At 36.6% G+C, this 27,150-nt stretch overlaps 1 protein-coding gene across 5 annotated transcripts in view; it reads right to left on the reverse strand.

Moving 5' to 3' along the window:
• Window positions 1-27,150, reverse strand: part of EXOC6 (exocyst complex component 6) — a 189,916-nt gene that overhangs the window by 29,472 nt on the left and 133,294 nt on the right. For all 5 annotated transcript variants that reach the window (XM_027529582.1, XM_027529584.1, XM_027529583.1 and 2 more), the window contains 2 exons: window positions 25,580-25,721; window positions 8,546-8,619 (listed from right to left, as the gene is read on the reverse strand). In XM_027529582.1, the coding sequence (XP_027385383.1) occupies window positions 8,546-8,619; window positions 25,580-25,721 (216 nt within the window). The remainder of the gene's footprint in view (window positions 1-8,545; window positions 8,620-25,579; window positions 25,722-27,150) is intronic.

Genomic DNA, 27,150 nt, shown 5'->3' on the forward strand with positions numbered 1-27,150 from the left:
CATGTAACAGCATGGATAAATTTCACAAACATAATACTGAGCAAAAGAAGACAGAACCAAAAAGTTAGTAGTGCATGATTCCACATATATAGATATGCCTATATGCTTAGACACTCAGTTGTACCTGACCCTTTGCAACCCCATAGACTGTAGGCCATCAGGCTCCTCTGTCCATGGGATTTTTCAGGCAATACTGGAGTGGGTTGCCACTTCCTTCTCCAAGGGATCTTTCCCACCCAGGGATCGAACCTGCCTTGTACTCAGATTCTTAACCAACTGAGCCACTGGGGAAGTCCTGATTCCATGTACACAAAGTCCAAAATCAGACAAAATTTATCTGTGGTGTTAGAAATCATTAAAGTTATTATCCTTTGAGAGGGAGAAGTACAGTGAGGGCTGGTGGTCTCTTTCAGGGTACTTCCTAGTCAAGTTGTTCTTTTTGATTTGGGTGTTACAGAGATGTATTCACTTTGTCAAAAATTAGTAATAGTACACCTATGAGTTGTTTGAATGTATGTTATATTTCAATAAAACATTTATCTGAAAAGTGCTGTGAGTTCCAAATATATCTTACACAATGCGAATTCTCTCTAAAATTCTCTACACACAGTTCAGAGGAATGATCACTCCTCTTTTCTCTATTTTGCCAGAAATAAAATACTTGAAAATGGAATCTAATCCTATATAGGAAAAGAAAAACTGTAATTTTTATGGCACAGGGTTATTGCTCCTTGGAAGAAAAGCTACGACCAACCTAGACAGTGTATTAAAAAGCAGAGACACTACTTTGCCAACAAAGGTCTGTCTAGTCAAAGCTATAGTTTTTCCATGGTCATGTATGGATCTGAGAGTTGGACCATAAAGAAAGCTGAGTGCCAAAGAATTAATGCTTTTGAACTGTGATGTTGGAGAAGACTCTTGAGAGTCCTTGGACTGCAAGAAGATCAAACCAGTCAATCCCAAAAGAAATTAGTACTGAATGTTCATTGGAAGGACTGATGCTGAAGCTGAAGCTCCAATACTTTGGCTACCTGATGCGAAGAGCTGACTCACTGACAAAGACCCTGATGCTGGGAAAGACTGAAGGCAGGAGGAGAAGGGGATGACAGAGGATGAGATGGTTGGATGGCATCACCAACTCGATGGACATGAGTTTGAGCAAGCTCCAGGAGTTGGTGATGGACAGGGAAGCTGGGAGTGCTGCAGTTCATGGGGTCAAAAGAGGCAGACACAACTGAGCAATTGAACTGAGCTGAACTGTAATAGGCAGCAGAAAATGGTATAGAAAATGACTCAAATATAAGCTAATAAGAACCACGTATTTGATTTTCACTATAAAAGGATACCTCTCTAATGGTTTAGACTATATATTCCCAGATTTTTTTTTTCTTTTAGCCACACGGCATGTGGGATCTTAGTCCCCCAATTAGAGATCAAACCTATGTATGGCCCTTGCAGTGGAAGCACAGAGTCTTAGCCACTGGATTGCTGGAAGTCCCCTAGTATCACATCTTTAAAGGCTCTTCATATGACAAGGTATCCGATCTCTCATTATCCTTGTAATTCTCTCTTATGTGTTCTCAAATCATGCAATACTTAAAGCACAGTCTTAACAGCCTCAAATCACAATAGTCTAACCCAAATATCACACATTCATTAATGCAGTCTAAGAATTCCCAGCACACTGCTGGTTCATTTAAAAGTTAACTAAAACAACCAGATCTTTTTCATAATAAAAGTCAGATTTACCACATTCTGTATTTTTAAAAATTTAATTTTAAAAAAGTTAAATAGAACACTCAACATTTTTCTTGCTAAATGTAACTTTGTTGGCTTTGGCTTATCACTCTAGTCTACAGAGAGCACTTTGATTCTGTCTTCTATCATTTTAGGTAAGTCTTCTAGCTTTGTGTAATCTATATATATAATTCATATTTCCTCTATGTATTTATCCAAGTCATCACTTAAAAAATATGTTCATTCCAAACTGTCAAAGACAGACATCGAGAGGGTGTTGCTAGAATCCTGACTTAAAGCAGCATTTCCCAAAGTATGTTCATGTAATACAACTCCAAATTAGCAAGGGATATATTCTGTGAGTTTAGGTAATGTTGGGTTACCAAACCATTTCTCAGTCCTTACAATTCTAATGCACGTGGTAAGTCTCTAAGAGGGGATCAGAGTATAAAGTGTTTCCTAAACTTAGCTGACTTAGAATCTTTTTTAAAGAAATCTCTTCTCATCCTGAGAAATCAATGTTCCTGGAAAGACACTTCAGGACATACTGCTTGAGGGTGATAATGATGCATTAGCCAATATTCTCTGGGGAAGAGACTGTTTTATTAGCTTCAAACCTATCTAACTGCATTATCATCTAACCTACCTCAAGCTCTCCCTATTATCTGAAGGATTATCAAGATATTGTCAGATGCAGCAATAATATCTTGCCAGTCTAATTTATCACAAAGTGAAATAGGACCAAGTAAAGAGGATTTGGTATTAGGATTATTAGTGAGCCATGAATGCTCAGTCTACTGTGAGAATTATGCTCAATAAGAAGCTATGAAGGTGAGAGAGATATTTTTAAAGTTTCTCACTAACTTGGCTACATTTTAAAAGTTTTAGTGATTAAACACTAATCTTTAGTTTCCTGGGAAATTCAGTTATATGGGACACCTCTTTTTTCAGTGACATTTAGTGAAGTTTTGCTATGTATTAAGAATGAGTTATTTTAAAATGTATTACTGAATACTATATATTATATAAAGAATCTTATAATAAAATATTTAAATTTTTTAAGGTTTTCATTTTACATATTTTGAAATTCTTTTGAAATCCATTTGAAAGATTATATTTAACAAAAGAGATGGTCTTCGTAAAAGAAAATAGATACAAACAAGTTTATCAAAGTCCGTCATCATTTAGTGACTTCATTTCAGAACTGGGGGTAGAAGGATGGTAGGCTTTACTTACTAAAAAAGTATACACAGACAAATCATGTTCAAATAGCACATTTAAAATTGAGTGAGGAAGGATACTCCCATAAGACAGTACCAGTACTGCTAATCCTCCACACTGTCTACTGGGTCAGTAGGTCTTAAAATGTTGTTGAGATAACTGGCTTCCATTAGCAAGCATGTGATTGGCAGGATGATAAAGTCTTTTCACTCACAGGTCAGCTATTTCCTTTTCTTTAGAAGAGGGCAATTCTGATGATCCATCTTTTAGCTACAGTCTCTCATTGAGTCCCAATTCTCTTGCCTTCAGCTTTGATATGGTTCTAACTTTCCTCTTGTATCAGCTCATACTTGTCATCAACTCCTCTATTCAGAACAGCAAGTACCAGGAGTTTGACCTCAGGGCAAAGTCCGGGTGGGCAGGTAAAATTTGACCACTGGACCTACTTCCTAATCTTTCATACCCAGCAATTCATGAAGCAGTATCAAATTCAAACTGAAAAACAGAAGCATGACCTCTTATAAGTACTATGAAAAGGGCTCTTTTGCCTTTCTAAGTACACTTGAAAAGAACTGTCAGCTGCCCTATTAAGACAGAAATGGATCACAGACCAGGAAAAAAAGAAGGAAAAGTGCAGAAATTCAACTGAAATGTAAATAAAAGTGTTAGCACCCTCTTTATGTTTGGTGATATACTACTTTACATAAAAGTGTTAAAATAATATGCTGCTATGAAATATCTTTATGAAGGCAGGAACATAACACTATTGAAACTTTAAGGCATCCTTATTTAAATAATCAGTGACACTGATAAAAAAATTATATCACCTCATATGAGATTAAAGCTTTCAAAACAAATTTTATTTTTGGCCAATTTCCATTCTTAGAATTTTACCACTAAACTACTTGTAAGTTAATCTGAAAAACAAATATAGGTGATAAGTAACTATTGTTATCAAGTTATTATTAAATCCATGCCTCTGAAATCATAAAATTCATGTTATATCACCATGGTCCAGGACTTAAAGAATTAGCTGCATCCTGTTTTAGAATAGATAAGTACAAGAAGAAAGTATGATTAAATGTTAGCATTAATAATCAGGGAAAATAATTTTAAGCCTCTTTTAAGACTAGAAAAATTAATACATAAAAAGCTAGTTCATCAAAATTTTCTATCCACTACTCACTTTCACTGCATACTAACTACCATACTTTAAAATTGTGTTTTATATTAACTGGTTATTTCTATATTAATCTTTTAACAGTTCTATGTACTTGTAATAATTCTAAATGTTTTAGAATTCTAATGTCAGAATTCTAAATGTTTAGAACAGACTTTTTTATTCACTTAAATCTCTTCAAGAAATTACCTTGATGAGGAAATGTCAATCTGGACTTAATGCCTCTAAGTGCACATACCTGATAAGTAAATCAACCAAAAAGACTTGAAATATTTATTAATATTTATAACTATGCTTTAATAACAATTCCCTAGTGGGCTATATGCTTGTAAAGAGAATTTTTTTGCTGTCAAATGATGATTGTTTGAAGGAAGAAAGTACCTAGGATTAGTTTTAATCTGCTGTGAACCAACCACCTATCTGGACAAATCAAGGAACAGAATCTTTGCCAAAAGCATTATAAATTATGTGATCCTACAGCAACATGGATGGACCTAGGGATGAATGGACTTACCATACTAAGTACACAGACAGAAAAAGACAAATACCACGTGATATCACTCATATGTAGAATCTATTTAAAAAAATGATACAAATGAACTTACTTACAAAACAAAAATAGACTTACAGAGATTGAAAACAAAATTATGGTTACCAAAGGGCAAGCGTGAAGAAGATGGGTAAATCAGGAGTTTGGGATTAACATATTCACACTACTATATAATAGTATAGTAGTATGCTGAAGTGCTGTGCTTAGTCACTCAGTCAGGTCTGACTCTTTGCAACCTCATCGCCAGCCTCCTCTGTCGGAGATTCTCCAGGTAAGAATACTGGAGTGGGTTGCCATACCCTCCTCCAGGGATCTTCCCAACCCAGGGATCAAACACATGTCTCCAGCTTTGCAGGCGGTTTCTTTACCATCTGAGCCACCCAGGAAGCCCCGTAGTAGTATAGCACAGAGAACTCTACTCAATATTCTGTGATGACTTATATGAGAAAATAATCTGAAAAAGAATAAATATATGAATGTGTATAACTGAAACAACTTGCTATACACCTGAAACTCATATAACATTGTAAGTCAACTATACTCCAATAAAATTTTTTAAAAATTATGTGATCCTAACTACAATCCTCAGTTCAGTTGCTCAGTCGTGTCCAACTCTTTGCGACCCCATGAACTGCAGCACACCAGGCCTCCCTGTCCATCACCAACTCCCGGAATCCACCCAAACCCATGTCCATTGAGTTGGTGATGCCATCCAACCATCTTATCCTCTGTCGTCCCCTTCTCCTTCTTCCCTCAAACTTTCCCAGCATCAGGGTCTTTTCCAATGAGTCAGCTCCTCGCATCAGGTGGTCAAAGTATTAGAGTTTCAGCTTCAACATCAGTCCTTCCAATGAACAACCAGGACTGATCTCCTTTAGGATGGACTGCTTGGATCTCCTTGCAGTCCAAGGGACTCTCAAGAGTCTTCTTCAACACCACAGTTCAAAAGCATCAATTCTTTGGCACTCAGCTTTCTTTATAGTCCAACTTTCACATCCATACATGATCACTGGAAAAACCATAGCCTTGACTTAGACAGACCTTTGTTGACAAAATAATGTCTCTGCTTTTTAATATGCTGTCTAGGTTGGTCATAACTTTCCTTCCAAGGAGTAAGAGTATTTTAATTTCATGGCTGCAGTCACCATCTGCAGTGATTTTGGAGTCCAGAAAAATAAAGTCAGCCACTCTTTCCACTGTTTCCCCGTTGATTTGCCGTGAAGTGATGGGACTGGATGCCATGATTTTAGTTTTTTGAATGTTGAGCTTTAAGCCAACTTTTTCACTATCCTCTTTCACTTTCATCAAGAGGCCCTTTAGTTCTTCTTCACTTTCTATCATAAGGGTTTTGTCATCTGCATATCTGAGGTTATTGATATTTCTCCCCGCAATCTTGATTTCAGCTTGTGCTTCTTCCAGCCCAGCATTTCTCATGATATAATCTGCATATAAGTTAAATAAGCAGGGTGACAATATACAGCCTTGACGTACTCCTTTTCCTATTTGGAACCAGTGTGTTGTTCCATGTCCAGTTCTAACTGTTGCTTCCTGACCTGTATACAGGTTTCTCAAGAGGCAGGTCAGGTGGTCTGGTATTCCCATCTCTTTCAGAATTTTCCACAGTTTATTGTGATCCACACAGTCAAAGGCTTTGGCATAGTCAATAAAGCAGAAATAGATGTTTTTCTGTAACTCTCTTGCTTTTTTGATTATCCAGTGGATGTTGGCAATTTAAGAAGAGGTGGCAAGAATACACAGAAGAACTGTACAAAAAAGATCTTCACGACCCAGATAATCACGATGGTGTGATCACTCACCTAGAGCCAGACATCCTGGAATGTGAAGTCAAGTGGGCCTTAGGAAGCATCACTACAAACAAAGCTAGTGGAGGTGATGGAATTCCAGTTGAGCTATTTCAAATCCTGAAAGACGATGCTGTGAAAGTGCTGCACTCAGTATGCCAACAAATTTGGAAAACTCAGCAGTGGCCACAGGACTGGAAAAGGTCAGTTTTCATTCCAATCCCAAAGAAAGGCAATGCCAAAGAATGCTCAAACTACCGCACAACTGCACTCATCTCACATGCTAGTAAAGTGATGCTTAAAATTCTCCAAGCCAGGCTTTAGCAATATGTGAACCATGAACTTCCAGATGTTCAAATTGGTTTTAGAAAAGTCAGTGGAACCAGAGATCAAATTGCCAACATCCACTGATCATCTACAATCCTACATGAGATTATAAACTAGAACAGCATAAAATTCATAGAGAACTGAAAAAATAGTAAACAATAAATATCAAAGGACTCAGTTTTCTATATAATCTTACTAAGGGAAGAGGACAGCAACAAAGATAACTACTTGTGAAGAAAATAGCTCTACCATCAATAGTAAGAATATCTTCTGGTAAACTGAAATGGAAGTTCAGAATCCACTTTTTTCATTTTCTACTATCTTCTCCAACTTAGTAAAGCTAATCATCTATAGATCTAGGTAGCTAACCATCTACAGATCTAGGTCACTCATAACAGTGTCCCTTGTTTGGTATAATACACAAGTGCTGACTGTAAACATAAATAAATGTGATTATATTTTAATTGTTCAGTGCTTTACAGATTATAATTGGGCAACAGGAATGGCTTTTCCAATTTCCTTCTAAACATGACTTGAAATACGAGTTATTTCCACACGATTCACTGTCATATAAGTATTCCTAGCCAGTTTGTGGATACCATGATTCTCTAAAGGATTGTTAAGTTCCATAAGGATGGAACTATCTCTAGTGATACTTTGTGCGTATTTTAACCACATCTCCCCTCTCCAAATAATTAGTACCTAGTAGTTCATAATTACTTATTGAACACTTGCTTGGAATGAGAAAAAGCAGCTCTATGTTCAAACATTTATTGAAATCAGAGCTCTTTAACGTCACTGTGGAAGAGTTTACTCATACCAATGGTGGAGCCCCATCTATCTCCACCCCCCAAAGGGGATGGGAGCATTAATAGGCTGATATTTAATTCTATCTTCATCTGGTTCTTCTTGCCAAAAGCAGCAGTCACTCCTGTTGTCAATCCTAACACTCCTGAGCCCTCTTACTTGGATTTACCCCTCCTCCACACTCTTGCTTGATTAAACATCTTAATCCTGGGATTAAGAAAGAAAAAGGAGGGGGAAAGAGGAAGAAGAGCATAAGAAGAAAAATTATGAGGGAGATGGGACAAGGTAATATGGAGAAAATAAAGAAAATGACAATATAGTAGAGATGTTAAAGACTAGTAAAAAGAATAGAAGAGATTTAAAAATCATCACATTTGTCATTATATTTAGAATTATATGACTGGAAAAGAATTATGTAAACGTCACCACCACCACCATAATTAATTACCTTTAAAAATTAGTTTTATCCTTCTTTCTGGAGGCATACAGAAAAACCATAAAAATAGCATTCTTTACACTGACATTTTAATCAAGGGATTCCTTTTTAGGTTGTAATAATTTATACTTAACTTGGGTCCTAACACTAATGTTATACTACCAAATTTTCATATATGACCATAAAATCACTAAGAACTTAAAGTATCAATAAACCAAAGGATAAAGTTAGTATTTAGTCATGTGCTTTGCTAATAACAACTAAATTAAATAGTCACCAACAAGAATGCCCGATGAGGTTGAGACACTGAATGGATACAGGTTCAGAGAGAAGGACCAAACACCTAGTTATCAAAGAAGCACTTCTCTAAAGAAAAGTTGTTTCAAGGCAAAAACAAGCATTACTGTAGCATTAAAAAAAAAAAAAGAAAAGAAAAAGGCAAGAGGTAGAAAGCAATAAATGAAAAGCACATTATTACATCTTACTTGTCTGAGGTCAATAAATGCAAGTTGTAGGGTATCCCCTTGGAATCCTGGCACCGGCTCAGAGCTGGCAAACACTATTAAAAAAAAAATATATATATATATATATATAAACAAAATTGCAAAATATACAAGGGTTTAAGTACTAAATTAATTTCTACTCATTAAAAATATATTATAATATTTACAAGTAATCATTTCAAATAAAGACTATTTATAATCTTCAATTTCACCACTGAGAATGTTCTCCACACCTATTACCACAAATATTTCAATCATTTTAAATTTCTAATCTGCCATTTAATTACTCTAAATCATTAATTACAATAAATTTTAAATGGTTATCCCACAAAAGTTCAAGGATAGTAATATACTTCAATCAAGAAATGTTTTTTGACTCTTTTTAGCCTAAGGTGAATAGAAGCATTTTGAAACTATACCGATGGCATGGTTATCAAAATATTTCAAAACATCTGCTTTGTTATAGAATATGCTCCATAAAATCCTACTTCTAGCTAACAGCAATAATAGGCAGCCATGTAAGAAAGCAACATACAGGTAAGATGTTCAAATTAGCAAAATGAGAATGATGCAGAAATGTCTTTTTTTCAAATAATTTTTTTCCATAAAGGAATCCCAGTTCTTTAAAAACTAGGGATATCTTAAAAATTAGATTTCATAAGACAGATTTCTTAATATCTTTAGACAAAAAATATTTTGAAAGAGCCAAGCTACACAGTTAGAGATCATAATTCCCAGACAAGTGATTAAACCCAAGCCACTGCAGTGAAAGTGCTAAGTCCTACCCACTGGACCACCAGGGAATCTCTTTCAAAAATTTTTTGTACTTACAAAAATTTAATACTAGTAACACAGCTTTGTTTAGTTAATTGAAGACAATCTAAATACTAGTTATTCTGAAAACAAAAGCCTTGTGGCTCATTAAAAAGACCCTATCATTTTACACACTTGCTTCTCTGATAAGAATATGAATGTCTGCCACCACTTGCCCTCCCCACTAATACCTGACTTTTCTTAGAAAGTATGGCAAATTTTCCATTTGTTAATTTATCTGAGCCAGTATTTTAGAAACCACAAAAATTTTTATATAGATTTTGGAATAACAAAAATAATTCTTAAGTATTTTCTATGTGAAATATAGTTTAGAAAGGCTCAAAATCAACAATTAAAAACCATAAATATATGAAAGTCTAGAACAGCTTAATTTATTTGGCATTTTTGGAGAATGAAGAATTCAAATTAAGTTTTTATTGTGCTTGTTGTACAGTTAATGACCATTTTTACTTTAAACAGAAAAACTTTTTTTTCATCATAAGCATTTTTTCCTAAAATTTTAAACTGCATCATAATTCTTTCCATGTCTTTTTAAAAAATAATACTAAATACTATTTAAACTTTTCTTAATTCTCCTCATTGATAACCATTAAGAACAATTTTTATTCTACACAATAAATTCCCAGGGCTGCTACAGTATTAACTGTTTTCTATTACATTTAATAGCTCAGAATGCTGTGTTAAGTTCTTTTGTCTATATTTTATAATTTTTCTGCCTTCTCTCTTACAGTTTTAACATAAATTCGTACTCCCTGCTCTCTCACTCATCTCTTATTATGTCATCTATAATCTTCTTGAGCAGGTAACTCAGCTAATTGTACTAGAATAGTATCTAAAGGAAGAAAAAATACAGCCTGAACAGGATCGTCTCCCACAAGTAATGTGAATGAGTTTATATATGCCTTTGAGTATATGTACCTTTTAGTTACTCAGAGTTACACCATTTTCCTCCCCACTTCCTGGTTCTCTGCTAGGTAGGTACTAAGTAGCTATGCCCATTAGATAGATGACTATATTCACCTTTCTCAGGCCCCCTATTTCTGGAAAACTAAGATTCATTCGGCAAATCTAACCATACTTTTCATTGTTTAGTATAATTTACTCACATCACTGTCTTTTCATATAATGGAAAGTAGAAAACTTTGGGACATCCCTGGTGGTCTAGTTGGCTAAGACTCTGAGCCCCCAAAACAGGGGGCCTGGGTTCCATCATTGGTCAGGGAACTAGATTCTACATGCCACAATTAAGAGTCTGCATGCTGCAACTAAAGATCGCATGCTGGAACAAAGCTCAAATTTCCCATGTGCCATAACTAAGACCTGGCCCAGCCAAAAAAGAAAAAGAAGTAGAATAGTTCCTACTGGTGCACCTCCATCACCCCCTACCATGGCCCAGATAACTGGGTTACCTCTCTTTAATAACATGAGATCTTAACTGAAAAATAACAAGCAAAATTCTAATACCTTAAAAGTAAAGATTTTTTTTTTTTATCTAAAAAGTTCTTTTCTTAAGACCATCCAGCATATTGCTGGCTTTTTTGGCAAGTCTCAGGCTACTCTTTCCAAGGAACAATTAACTATTAATCCCCAGTGGTCTCTAACCAAGACTATAAATGTTAGCTCAGCTTCTACCATCACCATATATACATACACACACACACAGACTTCCTATAATACAAAGAGACTTACTTTATATATCAGACACAAAAATCAGCTCAATTCCAATTATACTTCAATTATTATCTACTTAATCTTCCAGAGTTTTTCTACACGGAAAATAATCTGTCAGTTTTCTTCTCTTTCAATTCCTATTTGAGAAACTATAGTTTAATAAGCCCCAATGCTTGGCATTAAACCAAAGAGCTTAGTGTTAAAATTACAATAGTACCATAAATTTATATAGTACTTTATAGCTTACAAAGCACTTTCTCACATACCATCGTCTTTGATCATTATAATAACTTATCTTAGTAAACAGGGCATGCAGATGATGGATCACAAAGTCCTGCAGCTAGAAAAGACACTTTCTTGAAATATCTCTAACAGTCCTCTGAAGGCTCAGTTTAAAGGCACCATGTTCTTAATTTTAAAGGGCAGGAACGTTTAAATTGATTTGTCCAGGATCACACGGCTAATTCAGATTTCCTGATATTCAATTCATTGATCCATAATCTGATTAAGTATTCAGCCTCATCTTATATACCATCTCTCCTAATTATGTAACCAATATGGAAGTGAAATTCACTACTTTATAGCTCTCAGGTCTTTCCCACAAATGATTCTTAGGGATAAAAGGCTTCATATCTTTTTCTTTACTTCTTTAAAACTCAGATGCAGTCAATCCTGTTGTTTTTAATCTTCTACAGTATCTTGAGTCTGAATTTGTATCTACCTTAATTCAAGCAATCATCATTTCTTGCTTGGATTACAAAAATACACTCCCTATTTGGTCTCTCTGCTTCTTGTGCGCTATCTTTCCATCCACTTTCACCAGTATGATTTATATCAGATGTAAATATGATTTGTGACACTTCATAGTTTAAAACCTTTCACTGGTTCCCCATCACCTTCCCAGTAAAGTAGACAAGATCCTTTATAACCGATCTCTTTAAACTGATCTCTTAACCACTTCTGTAGGGGCGCCTGAAACTTCTTCCATTCCAAACCACCTGCAAAGAAGGAAGTCTTCTTTGCGCCACAACCTCTTTCACAGCACCTCTGCTCCTTCTGCCTGGAGCATCCTTACTCTTCTTCTTCAGTGGGGAACTCTTATTTATCCTACCTACCATTCCATGTATCTTCTATGGAAGACATCCATTACCCTGAAGGTTGGGTTAGGTCCCTCCTCTGTGATCTCACTGCAACTCCTAACACAGCCTAACTACAGTACCTATTTTGCTATCTTATAATTCATTGTTTACCTGTCTGCATTTTCCCACCAGACCATATAACTATGGGACAGTGTAAATCTAGAACATTCTGTGCATATTTAGTGTATTTATTTCAAAATAATTAAGGGTGGCTAAGAATACTCCAAATGTTTCCTTTAGCCAAAACTAAATTGTGAGTTCATCCACCAAACAAGAAGCTCACAGAAAGAGAGATTTTGGGGCTCTTTTTAACCTTCACATACTCTGTGCCTAGTGTACAAGAGATATTCAGTAAATGTGTTGAATGAATGAATAACACAAATAATTCATTTATTCAAATGTTGTCCCAGTAATTCTAGAGACAGATTTCAAGCTATGAACTTCTTAAAGAACTGATGACTAATTTTGTTTGGGGATCCCTTTAGTTTGTCTTCAGATCCCTCCTTGGCTCATTCACATTCTCATTTTGTATATGCTTTGTCATTTTCTTTGTTCTTCTCTCTTGGGCCAGCTTTTTATTATTTTTATTTAATGATACCTACTTCCTAATATGATTTCTTTGTCTTTGTCATTTAGTCAGACCATTAAGAGTATTTTTTAAAAACACATGTTGATTTTGATCTTTCAATAAGATATTTAAAAATAGGTTCCCAGCTTTCTAAAGTTTTTTGTTGCTTTTTTTTTAAAGAAAGCCAAAATCTTTGGGTTTTTTTTTTTCTCTTAGTGCCTCCAATTTGATTATTTCTTCTTAAAAACAAAATAACTTCATGATATATTCATTTCCTCTTATTTTTTGCTGTAACATGGAACTTAATATTGATTCTGAGTTTAAAAATTCTCTAAGATTAGAGAAGAAGGTGTCATCTTATTGGGAAGGTAGAACTTTGCTGTATTAGTCTAACTGGGAAGAAGATAAGACTGCATTAATTTAGATGAAACTGAAAGCAAAAAATAACATCTGCTAGAGAAGTTGTGGTAATAATGACAGAAAAAAAACAACTTCCAAATTGTAAATCTATGAAGTTTTAAGAGAATAAACAGTATCTATAGGGGAAAAAAAAGAGCTTCCCTGTTAGCTCACATGGTGAAGAATCTGCCTGCAATGCGGGTGACCTGGGTTCAACCCCTGGGTCAGGAAGATCCCCTGGAGAAGGAAATGGCAACCCATTCCAGTATTCTTGCCTGGAGCATCCCATGGACAGAGAAGCCTGGCAGTCTACAGTCCATAAGATTGCAAACAGTCCAACATGACTGAAGCAACTTAGCACACATACACATGGGGGAAAAAACACTAATTATTTGTAAATATAACAAGACTTTAAGTAGGAAAATATGCCCTTCCTGCCCTCAGGATCTATGCACAGATGTACAGGATTTGTATGGAGGAAGGAAAGATGGCTAAGAAGTCAGGCTATAAGTATATATCTTTGGCATGAAAACATAAATCCTTAAACAATCTTGTCCTAGGCAGACAGTTATCTATCATAAGATGTAGATTATTTGGAAACAATCTACACAGAGTAGGAAAAGTTGTCAGGGGTTGGGTGGAAGTTGAAGAAAGAATTTCCAAGGAATCAGAAGAGTAAACAGATCAAAAGACTGAAAAAGAAGATGAGGAGGCTAAGCTAAATAAAGTCTCAAAGCTTTGCTTGTGGATAACAAGGCAAGGGCATATAAAATGGAATAATTTTGTAACTAAATAAATGACTGACTATAAATACAAACAGTCTGCCTATTGAGATTTCTCATAATTCCATTTCTCATGCTGAAGATTTAAGGTAGCTAGTTAGAACCCAAACTTTGGCTAGGCAAAGTATTCTATGTGGAACAGATGTGTTATTAGAAGGGATGATGAAGAGCACCATCTAGTGGTTTTCCTAATGGTGAAGAACTCATGCCTGGAATCCGAGGACTTGTGAGATTTCTGGACTGTTATATTCCGTTACACGTGGCGGTGGAGGGCAAGCCTCTGGAACCAACTGCCCCTGTACATTCGTCACCCCACTCATATAAGGTAGTGTCTATTCCTCTCCCTTTCTTGGAAAAGGAGCAAATTTGATAAATTTGATACCCTAAAATGCCATTAAAACCAGGAACAAATTCAAGTAAGCAAATAATATAATAGCATCCAGCTCACTTAACAACACCAAGAAAAAGATACTGAAATATCCCCTCATACCATCAACATAATTTTCCCAGAATCCTTTTATTTTGGCGTGCAGACCTTTTTCAAGGCTAGAAGAGAGGCCCTGAGATCATAGCCACATACATACAAAAAAGTCTTTATAGGTTTTTTTTTGTTTGTTTTTTGAGGTGGGCTAAGTCTTTATCCAAATGCAAAAAAACCCAGGCCTTCAAATGTAGAGATTCACCTACTTCTCAATAACTCATCATTGAAAAAGATACCAGTGCTCTTTAACTTGGAGCTTTTCTAGTGCTTATGAATTTAAGATGTTAAACTCTTAGGAGCTGATGACCTCAACTAGATTTTTGTATAGAATATGTTATATGAAAAAGTATATTCTCAAAAAGTATATGAAAAAATATAGTCTTATTCTGGGTACTTCAAATCCTTTGGAAATGTTTGGTTATTTTTTTTAGAGTTGTGAAGGATTTCTCAGATATCATTACAGAAGCTTAAGAGGGTATTTTAATTTTTTCCTCTACACAGTTGCATTTGTAAGATATCTTATATTGGAACCCAATATATAAGACATGTTTAATAAAACAAAAGCACATACACAGACTTAGAACATCAGCTTCATGCCAAGCTTGGCAAATGCCTCTCCAACTAAGAAGTGATTTCTCTGGAACTTATATAAACTCTGTAACAGGATCAAAGGGTCAGTGTAGTTCAGAAGGGGGCTACATTTGCAGTTCCAAATGGATGCCTTCCTGACTTCTCCAACCATATAGTTATACTAATAATATTGGTTATGGTCAAGTTAACAAAAAATACGCACTTTATTCATGCATAAATACTACCTAATACTCTCAATCCATCCACCTTTTAACTAAATTAGGTCTGCTTCTTATACTCTCTCACAGTGCCATCTACTTCTCTAAAATTTAACAACTTGTAATCATATTTATTTGTGCAATCATAAAATGAATGTCTTCCCACTGGGCCTAAAACCCAGAGGGTTAGGACCTTTTCTGTTTTGTTTACACTGTATCCCCTAAATGCCAAATACTTTGTAGATGTGAAGAAAGTAATTAACATATGACTTTGACGTTCATACTCTTCTTTGTCTTAAATTTTACTACCTCTGAATCCTAGGACCTGCCTCTTGAGAAACCTATATGCAGGTCAGGAAGCAACAGTTAGAACTGGACATGGAACAACAGACTGGTTCCAAATAGGAAAAGGAATATGTCAAGGCTGTATATTGTCACCCTGATTATTTAACTTATATGCAGATTATATCATGAGAAATGCTGGGCTGGAGGAAGCACAAGCTGGAATCAAGATTGCTGGGAGAAATATCAATATCAAATATCAATACCTCAGACATGCAGACACCACCACCCTTATGGCAGGAAGTGAAAAAGAACTAAGGGGCCTCTTGATGAAAGTGAAAGAGGAGAGTGAAAAAGTTGGCTTAAAGCTCAACATTCAGAAAACGAAGATCATGGGATCTGGTCCCATCACTTCATGGCAAACAGACAGGGAAACAGGGGAAACAGTGGCTGACTTTATTTTTTGGGGCTCCAAAATCACTGCAGATGGTGACTACAGCCATGAAATTAAAAGACACTTACTCCTTGGGAGGAAAGTTATGACCAACCTAGACAGCATATTGAAAAGCAGAGACATTTCTTTGCCAACAAAGGTCCATCTAGTCAAGGCTATGGTTTTTCTAGAAGTCAAGTATGGATGTGAGAGTTGGACTATAAAGAAAGCTAAGTGCAGAACAGATGCTTTTGCACTGTGGTGTTGGAGAAGACTCTTGAGAGTCCCTTGGACTGCAAGGAGATCCAACCAGTCCATCCTAAAGGAGATCAGTCCTGGTTGTTCATTGGAAGGACTGATGTTGAAGCTGAAACTCCAATACTTTGGCCACCTGACACGAAGAGCTGACTCATTTGAAAAGACCCTGATGCTGGGAAAGACTGAGGGCAGGAGGAAAAGGGGACGACAGAAGATGACATGGTTGGATGGCATCACTGACTCAATGGTCATGAGTTTGGTAAACTCCGGGAGCTGTGATGGACAGGGAGGCCTGGCATGCTGCAGTTCATGGGGTTGCAAAGACTTGGACACAACTGAGCTACTAAACTGAACTTAACTGAACTGTAGGAAAAAGTTCTATATAAGTTCATATGATTTCATCCCTAACTCAGACATTTTATCAAGTCTGACCTGTGTGTGTGTGTGTGTGTGTACATGCACCCTCAGTTATGTCTGACTCTTTGTGACCCCATGGACTATAGCCCGCCAGACTCCCCTGTCCATGGTATTTTCAAGAATAACAGAAAAAGACCTGAAGATAAATGACAGAAAGGGGAATGAAAATAATTCTACAAGAAAATACTCAAGAAATTATGACTGCTCAGGTCAGAACAGATGAAGTTAAACGGTCATTTAAACGTAGTCATCAAATATGTGAAGAATTTCATAAATGATCAGTTATGTATATACCAAGAAGTTGAATGGTCTTGAAAAGAAGTACAGCAGCATCAACTGGCCTTAACTTTTTACCCCAAAGAAGCAGCATTTTATTTATTCATTTATTTATTTTTGGCTGTGCTGAGAGGCATAAAAGATATTGGTTCCACATGACCAAGGATCAAACCCATGCCATCTGCAGTGGAAGTGTGAAGTCTTAACCACTGGATCTCCAGGGAAGTCCTTGTCCTTAATTTTTTGATAACAAAGTTAGGAGACTCTAGAAAAGTAAATGTAGACTATAAAGACTTCTTGATTTGTTAATTTGTTCACTTATGCAACAGATACTCTGTGAGCACAGCATTCTGCAGGGTGCTGACAATTATAAATTCTATATTGAATTTAACTTCTATCCTACATGATTGTATCTCTTCTCTTTCCCCTTTCTTCTTACCCTTCCTCATCTTCGTTTTTTCCCCTCTTCATACCACCCACCCCAAACATGGGATGCATTCTCAGGTCTCTTCCACTAGGAGACTCTCTGATTCTAACCACCTAATTCATATCAAATTTATTTATTTACTATCTTTATGTATTCCCACCTTCAAAGTGTTTGGAATCCATTTTCTTCTCTTCACTCCCCCTGCCCAAAGTCAAGTTCTTTCTATCCTTCATAGGAAAATGTTCAATAGTCTTTTAAAACGTCTTCCTACTTGCAGTACCTCTCTCATTTCAGTTTAATTTCCACATGATAGAGTTAGCTTTCTATAAATTTTACCATGTCCTGGTCTTTATTAAAAAGTTTCAATGTATCACTATTGCTTATTAACTAAAATCCAAGCATTCAGAAGTCAAGTTTTTTCAGCCATATCTTTCAATACTTTCAATCATGCATCTTATAGTCTAGCTACAAAAGACTGTATGAAGATTCCGTAAGCATTCTCTCATCACAGTGCTTTTTAGAAAACTGTTTTAACTTTTACTTATTTATTTATGGCTGTGTTGGGTTTTTGTTGCTGCACACGAGCTTTCTCTAGTTGCTGTGAGTAAGGGCTACTCTTCGTTGCTGTGCACAGGCTCCTCACTGCAGTGGCTTTTCTTGTTGTAAAGCACAGGCTCTACGCACACGGGCTTCCGTGGTTATAGCACCTGGACCCAGAAGTTGCAACTCATGGGCTCTAGAGTACACAGGCTTTAGTTGCTCCATGGAATGTGGAATCTTCCTGGACCAGGGATCAAACCCATGTCCCCTGCATTACCAGCTGGATTCTTATCCACTGTACCACCAGGGAAATCCCAGGACAGTGCTTTTCACCTTTGCCATTCCCTCTGTTCAGAATGCCCTTCCTTGCTTCTGACAAAATCATACTCATCCTTTAAGACTCTCAAATTTCACTTCCACGATAGTCAATCTTTTCAATCCCATGGCATGTATAATTAATTGCTCCCTCTCTTCAAGTAATATTTACTTCTATAAAGAATTTATGTTCTACTATAGCTATTTACATGTCTGTTTTCTCCCCATCCAGTTGTGAGATCTTTGAAACCTGATTCATCTTTTTTATTTCCCAGTAACAACAGGTAATAGGTTCCCATTAAACATCTGAATCAAAATGAATCTTTCCTACAAACTAGTTGACTCTACAAGGAAAAAATTCAGTTACAGACTGAAATTTGAGTTCAAGCCAGTTTAAAGCCTGAGAAGTCTGTGTGTCACAAGAAATACCAGGGAAAAGGGCACAAACATATTTGAAAAAATAAGTGAGCACATGGATGAATCAGTTCTAACTCTTTCACCATTAGAAAAATGAAACAACAACTAAAAGCATAATGGCTGAATGACATGAGAAACTGAATTACTTCTAACTTTCTACCTCCCCAACTTCAGCTGGTTGTGCTATTTGTTTCTACCTGCAGAGTGGCATTTTAAGGCCTAGGAAATATATGCATAATGTTTTTACAAAGTAATAAGGATGGAAAAATAATCAAACTAAATAAAAGGAACATTTAATTCAAAATAAAGGCCATTCCTGATGCTTAGATTTGATGTTCACCTCTTATCATTTAAAATCTTTTGACTCAATTTCTTGAGATGCCCAGAATCTTTGGTGGTTTATGATACCTAGGTCCTGATCTCTGCTATCTGACTTTCTTGGACTCTGGATTTCTTACTAGCATAAAACAGACTAGTAGGATTTTGTGTTAATCCCACAAACCAATCACAGACTTTTAAGTAATAGTTTCTGAACCTTTTGAAGGGAAAGAAATTATTTTGAATTAATATGGACTTATGAAGAATCAGAGCAGTAACATTTTCTTCTTTGAAAAACTAATTAAAACTCAAGGACAAGGAAAACTCAATGGCCATTATTATTCCTATATGCCAGCAAGGCATCCAGCAAAGTCACTCATCACTTTGACTTACGACTTAGATTCAAAACTATGAGTTAAATTCAAGTAGGGAATTAGCAACTGGCTAAAGAAATCTAAAGACACCCACAAGATTCTGAATAATGGATCTAAGTCAATATGAACAGATAGATCCATGCAATGTGGTTCTCAAACCTTACTGTGCATCAATACCACTTGAAAGATATATTAAAAAAGAAATTGCTATGTCCTGTGCCAAGAATTGCTAGCATACTGAGTGCAGCACTTTCACAGCATCATCTTTTAGGATTTGAGATAGCTCAGCTGGAATTTCATGACCTCCACTAGCTTTGTTCATAGTGATGCTTCCTAAGACCCACTTGACTTCACATTCCAGGATGTCTGGCTCTAGGTGAGTGATTGCACCATCGTGATTATCTTGGTCATGAAGATCTTTTTTGTACAGTTCTTCTGTGTATTCTTGCCACCTCTTCTTAAGATCTTCTGCTTCTGTTAGGTCCATACCATTTCTGTCCTTTATTGAGCCCATCTTTGCATGAAATGTTCCCTTGGTATCTCTAATTTTCTTGAAGAGATCTCTAGTCTTTCCCATTCTATTGTTTTCCTCTATTTCTTTGCACTGATCACTGAGGAAGGCTTTCTTATCTCTCCTTGCTATTCTCTGGAACTTTGCATTCAAGTGGGTATATCTTTCCCTTTCTCCTTTGCTTTTCACTTCTCTTCTTTTCACAGTTATTTGTAAGGCCTCCTCAGACAACCATTTTGCTTTTTTGCATTTCTTTTTCTTGGAGATGGTCTTGATCCCTGTCTCCTGTACAATGTCATGAACCTCTGTCCATAGTTCATCAGGCACTCTCCATCAGATCTAATCTCTTAAATCTATTTCTCACTTCCACTGTATAATCATAAGGCATTTGATTTAGGTCATACCCGAATGATCTAGTGGTTTTTCCCACTTTCTTCAATTTAAGTCTGAATTTGGCAATAAGGAGTTCATGATCCCAGCCACAGTCAGCTCCTGGTCTTGTTTTCACTGACTGTATAGAGCTTCTCCATCTTTGGCTGCAAAGAATATAATCAGTTTGATTTTGGTGTTGACCATCTGGTGATGTCCATGTGTAGAGTCGTCGCTTGTGTTGTTGGAAGAGGATGTTTGCTGTGACCAGTGCATTTTCTTGGCAAAACTCTATCAGCTTTGCCCTGCTTCATTCCGTATTCCAAGGCCAAATTTGCCTGTTACTCCAGGTGTTTCTTGACTTCCTACTTTTGCATTCCAGTCCCCTAAAATGAAAAGGAGATCTCTTCTGGGTATTAGTTCTAAAAGGTCTTGTAGGTCTTCATAAAACTGTTCAACTTCAGCTTCTTCAGCATTACTAGTTGGGGCACAGACTTGGATTACTGTGATATTGAATGGTTTGCCTTGGAAATGAACAGAGGTCATTCTGTCGTTTTTGATACTGCATCCAAGTACTGCATTTTGGACTCTTTTGTTGACTATGATGGCTACTCCATTTCTTCCAAGGGATTTTTGCCCACAGTAGTCAATATAATGGTCATCTGAATTAAATTCACCCATTCCAGTCCATTTTAGTTTGCTGACTGAAAATGTCGACATTCACTCTTGCCATCTTCTGTTTGACCACTTCCAATTTGACTTGATTCATGGACCTAACATTCCAGGTTCCTATGCAATACTGCTCTTTACAGCATTGGACCTTGCTTCTATCACCAGTCACATCCACAACTGGGTATTGTTTTTGCTTTGGCTACATCTCTTCATTCTTTCTGGAGTTATTTGTCCATTATCTCCGGTAGCATATTGGGCACCTATTGACCTGAGTAGTTCATCTTTCAGTGTCCTATCTTTTTGCCTTTTCATACTGTTCATGGGGTTCTCAAGGTAAGACTACTGAAGTGGTTTGCCATTCCCTTCTCCAGGGGATTACATTTTGTCAGAACTCTCCACTATGACCCTTCTGTCTTGGGTAGCCCTACACTGGTGGAATTCCAGTTGAGCTGTTTCAAATTCTAAAAGATGATGCTGTGAAAGTGCTGCACTCAATATGCCAGCACATTTGGAAAACTCAGGAATGGCCACAGGACTTGAAAAGATCAGTTTTCATTCCAATCCCAAAGAAAGGCAACACTAAAGAATGCTCAAACTATCACACAATTGCACTCATCTCACATGCTAGTAAAGTGATGCTTTAAATTCTCCAAGCCAGGTTTCAACAATATGTGAACCATGAACTTCCAGATGTTCAAGTTGGTGTTAGAAAAGGCAGAGGAACCAGAGATCAAATTGCCAACGTCCGCTGGATCACAAAAAAGCAAGAGAGTTCGAGAAAAACATCTATTTCTGCTTTATTGACTATGCCAAAGCTTTTGACTGTGTGGATCACAATAAACAGGAAAATTCTGAAGAAGATGGGAATATCAGACCACCTAACCTGCCTCTTGAGAAACCTGTATGCAGGTCAGGAAGCAACAGTTAGAACTGGACATGGAACAACAGACTAGTTCCAAATAGGAAAAGGAGTATGTCAAGGCTGTATATTGTCACCCTGCTTATTTAACTTAAATGCAATGGCACCCCACTCCAGTACTTTTGCCTGGAAAATCCCATGGACAGAGGAGCCTGGTGGGCTGCAGTCCATGGGGTTGCTAGAGTCGGACACGACTGAGCGACTTCACTTTCACTTTCAGGCATTGGAGAAGGAAATGGCAACCCACTCCAGTGTTCTTGCCTGGAGAATCCCAAGGACAGGGGAGCCTAGTAGGCTGCTGTCTATGGGGTCACACAGAGTTGGACACGACTGAAGCAACTTAGCAGCAGCAGCAGCAGCAGAGTACATCATGAGAAACACTGGGCTGGAAGAAGTACAAGCTGGAATCAAGATTGCTGGGAGAAATATCGATAACCTCAGATATGCAGATGACACCACCCTTATGGCAGAAAAGTGAAGGAGAACTAAAGAGCCTCTCAGTGAAAGTGAAAGAAGAGAGTGAAAAAGTTGGCTTAAAGCTCAACATTCAGAAAACTAAGATCATGGCATCTGGTCCATCACTTCATGGCAAATAGGGAAATAGTGGAAACAGTGGCAGACTTTATCTTTTGGGGCTCCAAAATCACTGCAGATGGTGATTGCAGCCATGAAATTAAAAGATGCTTACTCCTTGGAAGGAAAGTTATGACCAAACTAGACAGCATATTCAAAAGCAGAGACATTTCTTTGCCAACAAAGGTCCATCTAGTCAAGGCTATGGTTTTTCCAGTAGTTATGTATGGATGTGAGAGTTAGACTATAAAGAAAGCTGAGTGCCAAAGGATTGATGCTTTTGAACTGTGGTATTGGAGAAGACTCTTGAGAGTCCCTTGGACTGCAAGGAGATCCAAGCAGTCCCTCCTAAAGGAGATCAGTCCTGGTTGTTCATTGGAAGGACTGATGTTGAAGCTGAAACTCCAATACTTTGGCCACCTGATGCGAAGAGCTGACTCATCTGAGAAGACCCTGATGCTGGGAAAGACTGAAGGCAGGAGCAGAGCCAACCATAGGCATAATCTTATAGGAAGCTGAGTTATCCTCTGTGATTTGTCTTTAAGTCCTGGTTTCTCCCTTTCTGTATCTACAGTACCAGAACCTTGGCCCTCATCAGGCTAGGGTTTATCCCTCTTGCACCTGATCCTGGACATCTTTAACTGAGTTATACCTTACAGTTTTGTATAATTTCTTCTAAGAGATTAGTCTTTTAAGAAAACATCAGTGTTTTAAAAGAAGCCTTCAGTAACTCCACCCAAATAAGTAACAAATGGGAGAAAGTGTCCTGTGATGGGAAAAAGAGGCAAAGCTGTGTGTTTATGTGCTTTTTCTAAGTAGAGTTAGGCTTGCTCTTCAAGGAGAGGTAAGAGAACAGAGAAAAAATCTAGGTACCTGAAGCTGCCTAACCAAACAGTAATTTCCATTTCTGAACAAATATCTAATTGAGAAGACACAAGCAAATGCTAATAAAGGGTTCAATGACCCAATTATCAATATTCTGAAATGCCTCAAGCAATACTTATATAAAAGTTTACATGAGTATTATACTGAAATGATCTCATAAGACAGCTTTTTAAAAATTCTTTTGGCATGCAGCATGGCTTGTGGGACCTTAGGTCCCTACCAGGGATTGAACCAGAGCCCTCCATAGTGAAAAACGCAGAGTCCCAACCACCAAACCACCTGGGAATTCCCCTGTAAGATAGCTTTTAAAGACTTTTAAGAAATCAGTTTCAAACTATTTGTAGAATGAATTAACAATTGCTTTGCGTTAGAAACTTTTAAAATTTTATTTATTTATGCATTTATTTCTGGCTGGGTCTTTCTGTACTTGGGCTTTCTCTAGTTGCAGTGAGCAGGGGCTACTCTCTAGTTGTGGTGCTCCAGCTACTCACTGCGGAGAAGGCGATGGCACCCTACTCCGGTACTCTTGCCTGGAAAATCCCATGGATGGAGGAGCCTGGTGGGCTGCAGTCCATGGGGTCGCACAGAGTCAGACACGACTGAGCGACTTCACATTCACTTTTCACTTTCAGACATTGGAGAAGGAAATGGCAACCCACTCCAGTGTTCTTGCCTGGAGAATCCCAGGGATGGGGGAGCCTGGTGGGCTGCCGTCTATGGGGTTGCACAGAGTCGGACACGACTGAAGTGACTTAGCAGCAGCAGCAGCAGCTTCTCATTGAGATGCTTCTTTTGTTGCAGAGTACTGGCTCTAGAGCGTGTAGCTTTGGCACACAGGCATAGTTGCTCCACAGCATTAGGATCTTCCTAGATCAGGTTTCAAATCCATGGCCCCTGCATTGGCAGGCAGATTCTTAACCACTGGACCACCAGGGAAGTTCCTGAAACAATTTTTTTTTTTTTTTAAAGATCTATATATTTGGCTGTGCCAGCTCTTAGTTGCTGTATGTACGATCTTTAGTTGTGGTATGTGGGATCTAGTTCCCTGATTAGGGATCAAACCTGTGACCCCTGTATTGGGAGTACAGAATCTTGGCCATTGGACCACCAAGGAAGTCCCTAGAAACATTTTAAAAAGTGCTTTTTGGTAAATATTTTAGTAAATACAATAAATATCATCTTGTAAATGACAGTTTTATTTTGAGAAAGAAATATAATAAAGGCTTTCTAATTTGAGAAAATTAGAAATGCTTTCTAGGAAAAGAAAATGGGTTCTTCTATGAGGGAAAACTATCTTTCTTTTGCTTTGTAGATTAGTATTTCTCTTTTTTTGAAGGAAATCGGTGAGTCTTTAAAAACTCTATTTTTTCGTGTAATAAATGATTGATAACTGTAATGAATAATTGAGCCTATACACTTATTCTTTTTAATGTTAATTATGTTTTTCCTAGCAGAATGCCTTGTATAGAAGCAAATATTTATTACTCACTGAAAAAACTGCCACTCCTGCTTCATCTGCAAGCCACTGACATTTAATTTTCTAATGTCTTTTACACAGAATATATTATTGCAAAATCTGCCCCAAGCAAGTATTTTATAATCCTTCTTGTGCCCCACTGTTTTTCAATTTATCAACAGTGGTGCCTGCCTAAACTGTCAACCAGGGATTTTCATCATTTAATCAATATACCATACATTTGAAAGAAGTGCTTAAAAATTATTCCATAAACTCATGTCTTGTATAGGGGTAATAAAACCTACAGCTAGAAGCATTTATAGCAAGGCTAATAACTAAACAGCACAATCAGTTTTGAAGGTGACTGGCTAATGTCAACATTAGATTATGGAATCTGCTAACCCGGTCACCTAAAGAAAATAAAGCGAAAAATAAGGGCAAAGGTAAAGACTTGAGAAATTCTTTGGGAGAGAGAATCAAAATGTCAGACTATAAAGAAACTGCAGTTGGAATACAGGTTCCTAAGAGCATTCTTTAGCAAGTATCTGAAAGTTTATGTGTGGAAAATAAGAATGACAAACAATAATTTCATTCATGTACTACAAACATCAGGAGAGTTCTGGCAAGAAGACAAGAATGACCAGAAGGAATAAAGAAAAAAAAAAGAATTATAAATAAATCACCTTTTTAATTATCCATTCAGACTGTCACTTTAGTGCCACTCTAGAGCCCTAAATGTGAAACTGAAATGTTTTCCTCTTCTTGGAAAGAAGTTGCTTCTAAGGCTGCCGAAAGTTTAGCTGGATCAGGCCTCCTCTCTCTTTAATGAACTATGCTACTCTATACCATTTTCCCATATAATTTACATATAGATTCCTAGAAATGCATCATTTTAACCAACAAGGTACTTACATTCACACTGTATGACATCTAGGTTAAACTGCTGAACGGCTCCCATGCTTATCTGTTTTAACTCACTGTCCAGCAGCATCTGCATTAAGGATGTTGACAGATGCTGGCAGGCTGACATGCAAGCAGTCTGGGCAACTTTCCCCTGTTGAAAACAAACATCCAAACCAAAAAATAAACAAACATAGAAACGTATCATATCATAAAGTATCACAAAAATTTTTCATGGCATTTTTTTTAGTGATGGCCTTTTTCTTTCTGTATTCTGAGTGGCTGTCTTTTAGCATAAGAACTGAAAGTAACATTCTGTTGACTTGTCATTCTCATGATATAAACATCATTAAAGCTATAATTGTATGTAGACAAATTAAAGTTTGTGTTTAAACTCTATTGATTATTTCATATCTCTTTAAATATCTCAAGTATTTTAAAAAATGCACATTAAAATATGCCATTTGTGACATAAAACAACCGTCATGTTGATGGAACATTTATTCATATAATGCTTTTTAAACTTTCCTTTATGTAATTAACCAAGCCAAGAATTAAGTTAATAGTGCAATTTATTATAATTTAACTATACCTAATATACTTTATAACATATACTTTCATATGTATGTAGTAAGTAAAATGTCTTTATAAAATATACTTTGAGTCATTAAGTTTTTACTGCTAATAGGAAGCTTAGTTTGGAGTACAGCTTCAATTAGGAGGGAGAAAAAGAAGCTTGCATACCAATATGATTTCACAATCATCTACAAATCTTTTTATTTAGTTTTAAAAATTAAGTTTTAAAATCATCTGATAATTTAGAAATATAAAGTTAAGTGAGCTACAAATACTTGTGGTTGTCTTTTGGTACAATATCATTATATTTTCTACTATAATAAGCTCCTAATTCTCCACATGAATTTTGACAGCCTTGATTCAGGCTGTATTTTCTTTAAAATTATAAAAACAATTTAAAATGTCTAGCTTCTAGATTATATAGCTGAATCACAATATTGCCTTTAGTATAAATTATTCTTTCAAGCAGACTTTTTATTTTAACTACAGTTGAAAAGAAAATATTACAAAAACTTTCAGGTAAAGCTTTCCAGTGTAATATCACGGCTAGTATGGCTATCTCCAACCCACAATTATGTGATTTGGTGAAGGACTGACACCCATATGATTCAAAGATCTATGACTAAGGTTAGAAATAAGAACTTTTGGAAGATGTGCCATGTTTTGCCTTATTAGCATTAACAAATATTCACCCAGTGATATGTGATCATTATGCTTTTCCTACTTATCACAGAGGCCAATAAAGCTACAAAATCACCAAAATCTTCCAAACATAAATGCTATAATATACTGATGCAAAAATGTTTACATAGGACTGATCTGTTAGAAAACAAGGAACACAAATATATTTTAAAGATGTTTACTTGAACAATTGTTCATTCGATTACACATTTAAAGTCAGACTAGAAACAAGCAACTTTTATGAGTCCTTATGAATCTTTAGCATTTAGACACTATGCACAGTAAAAAAAAACTGTGCATTTGAAATGGAATGCCAATATCTAAAT

This window comes from Bos indicus x Bos taurus, chromosome 26, assembly GCF_003369695.1.
Source record: "Bos indicus x Bos taurus breed Angus x Brahman F1 hybrid chromosome 26, Bos_hybrid_MaternalHap_v2.0, whole genome shotgun sequence".
Classification (NCBI taxonomy): domain Eukaryota; kingdom Metazoa; phylum Chordata; class Mammalia; order Artiodactyla; family Bovidae; genus Bos; species Bos indicus x Bos taurus.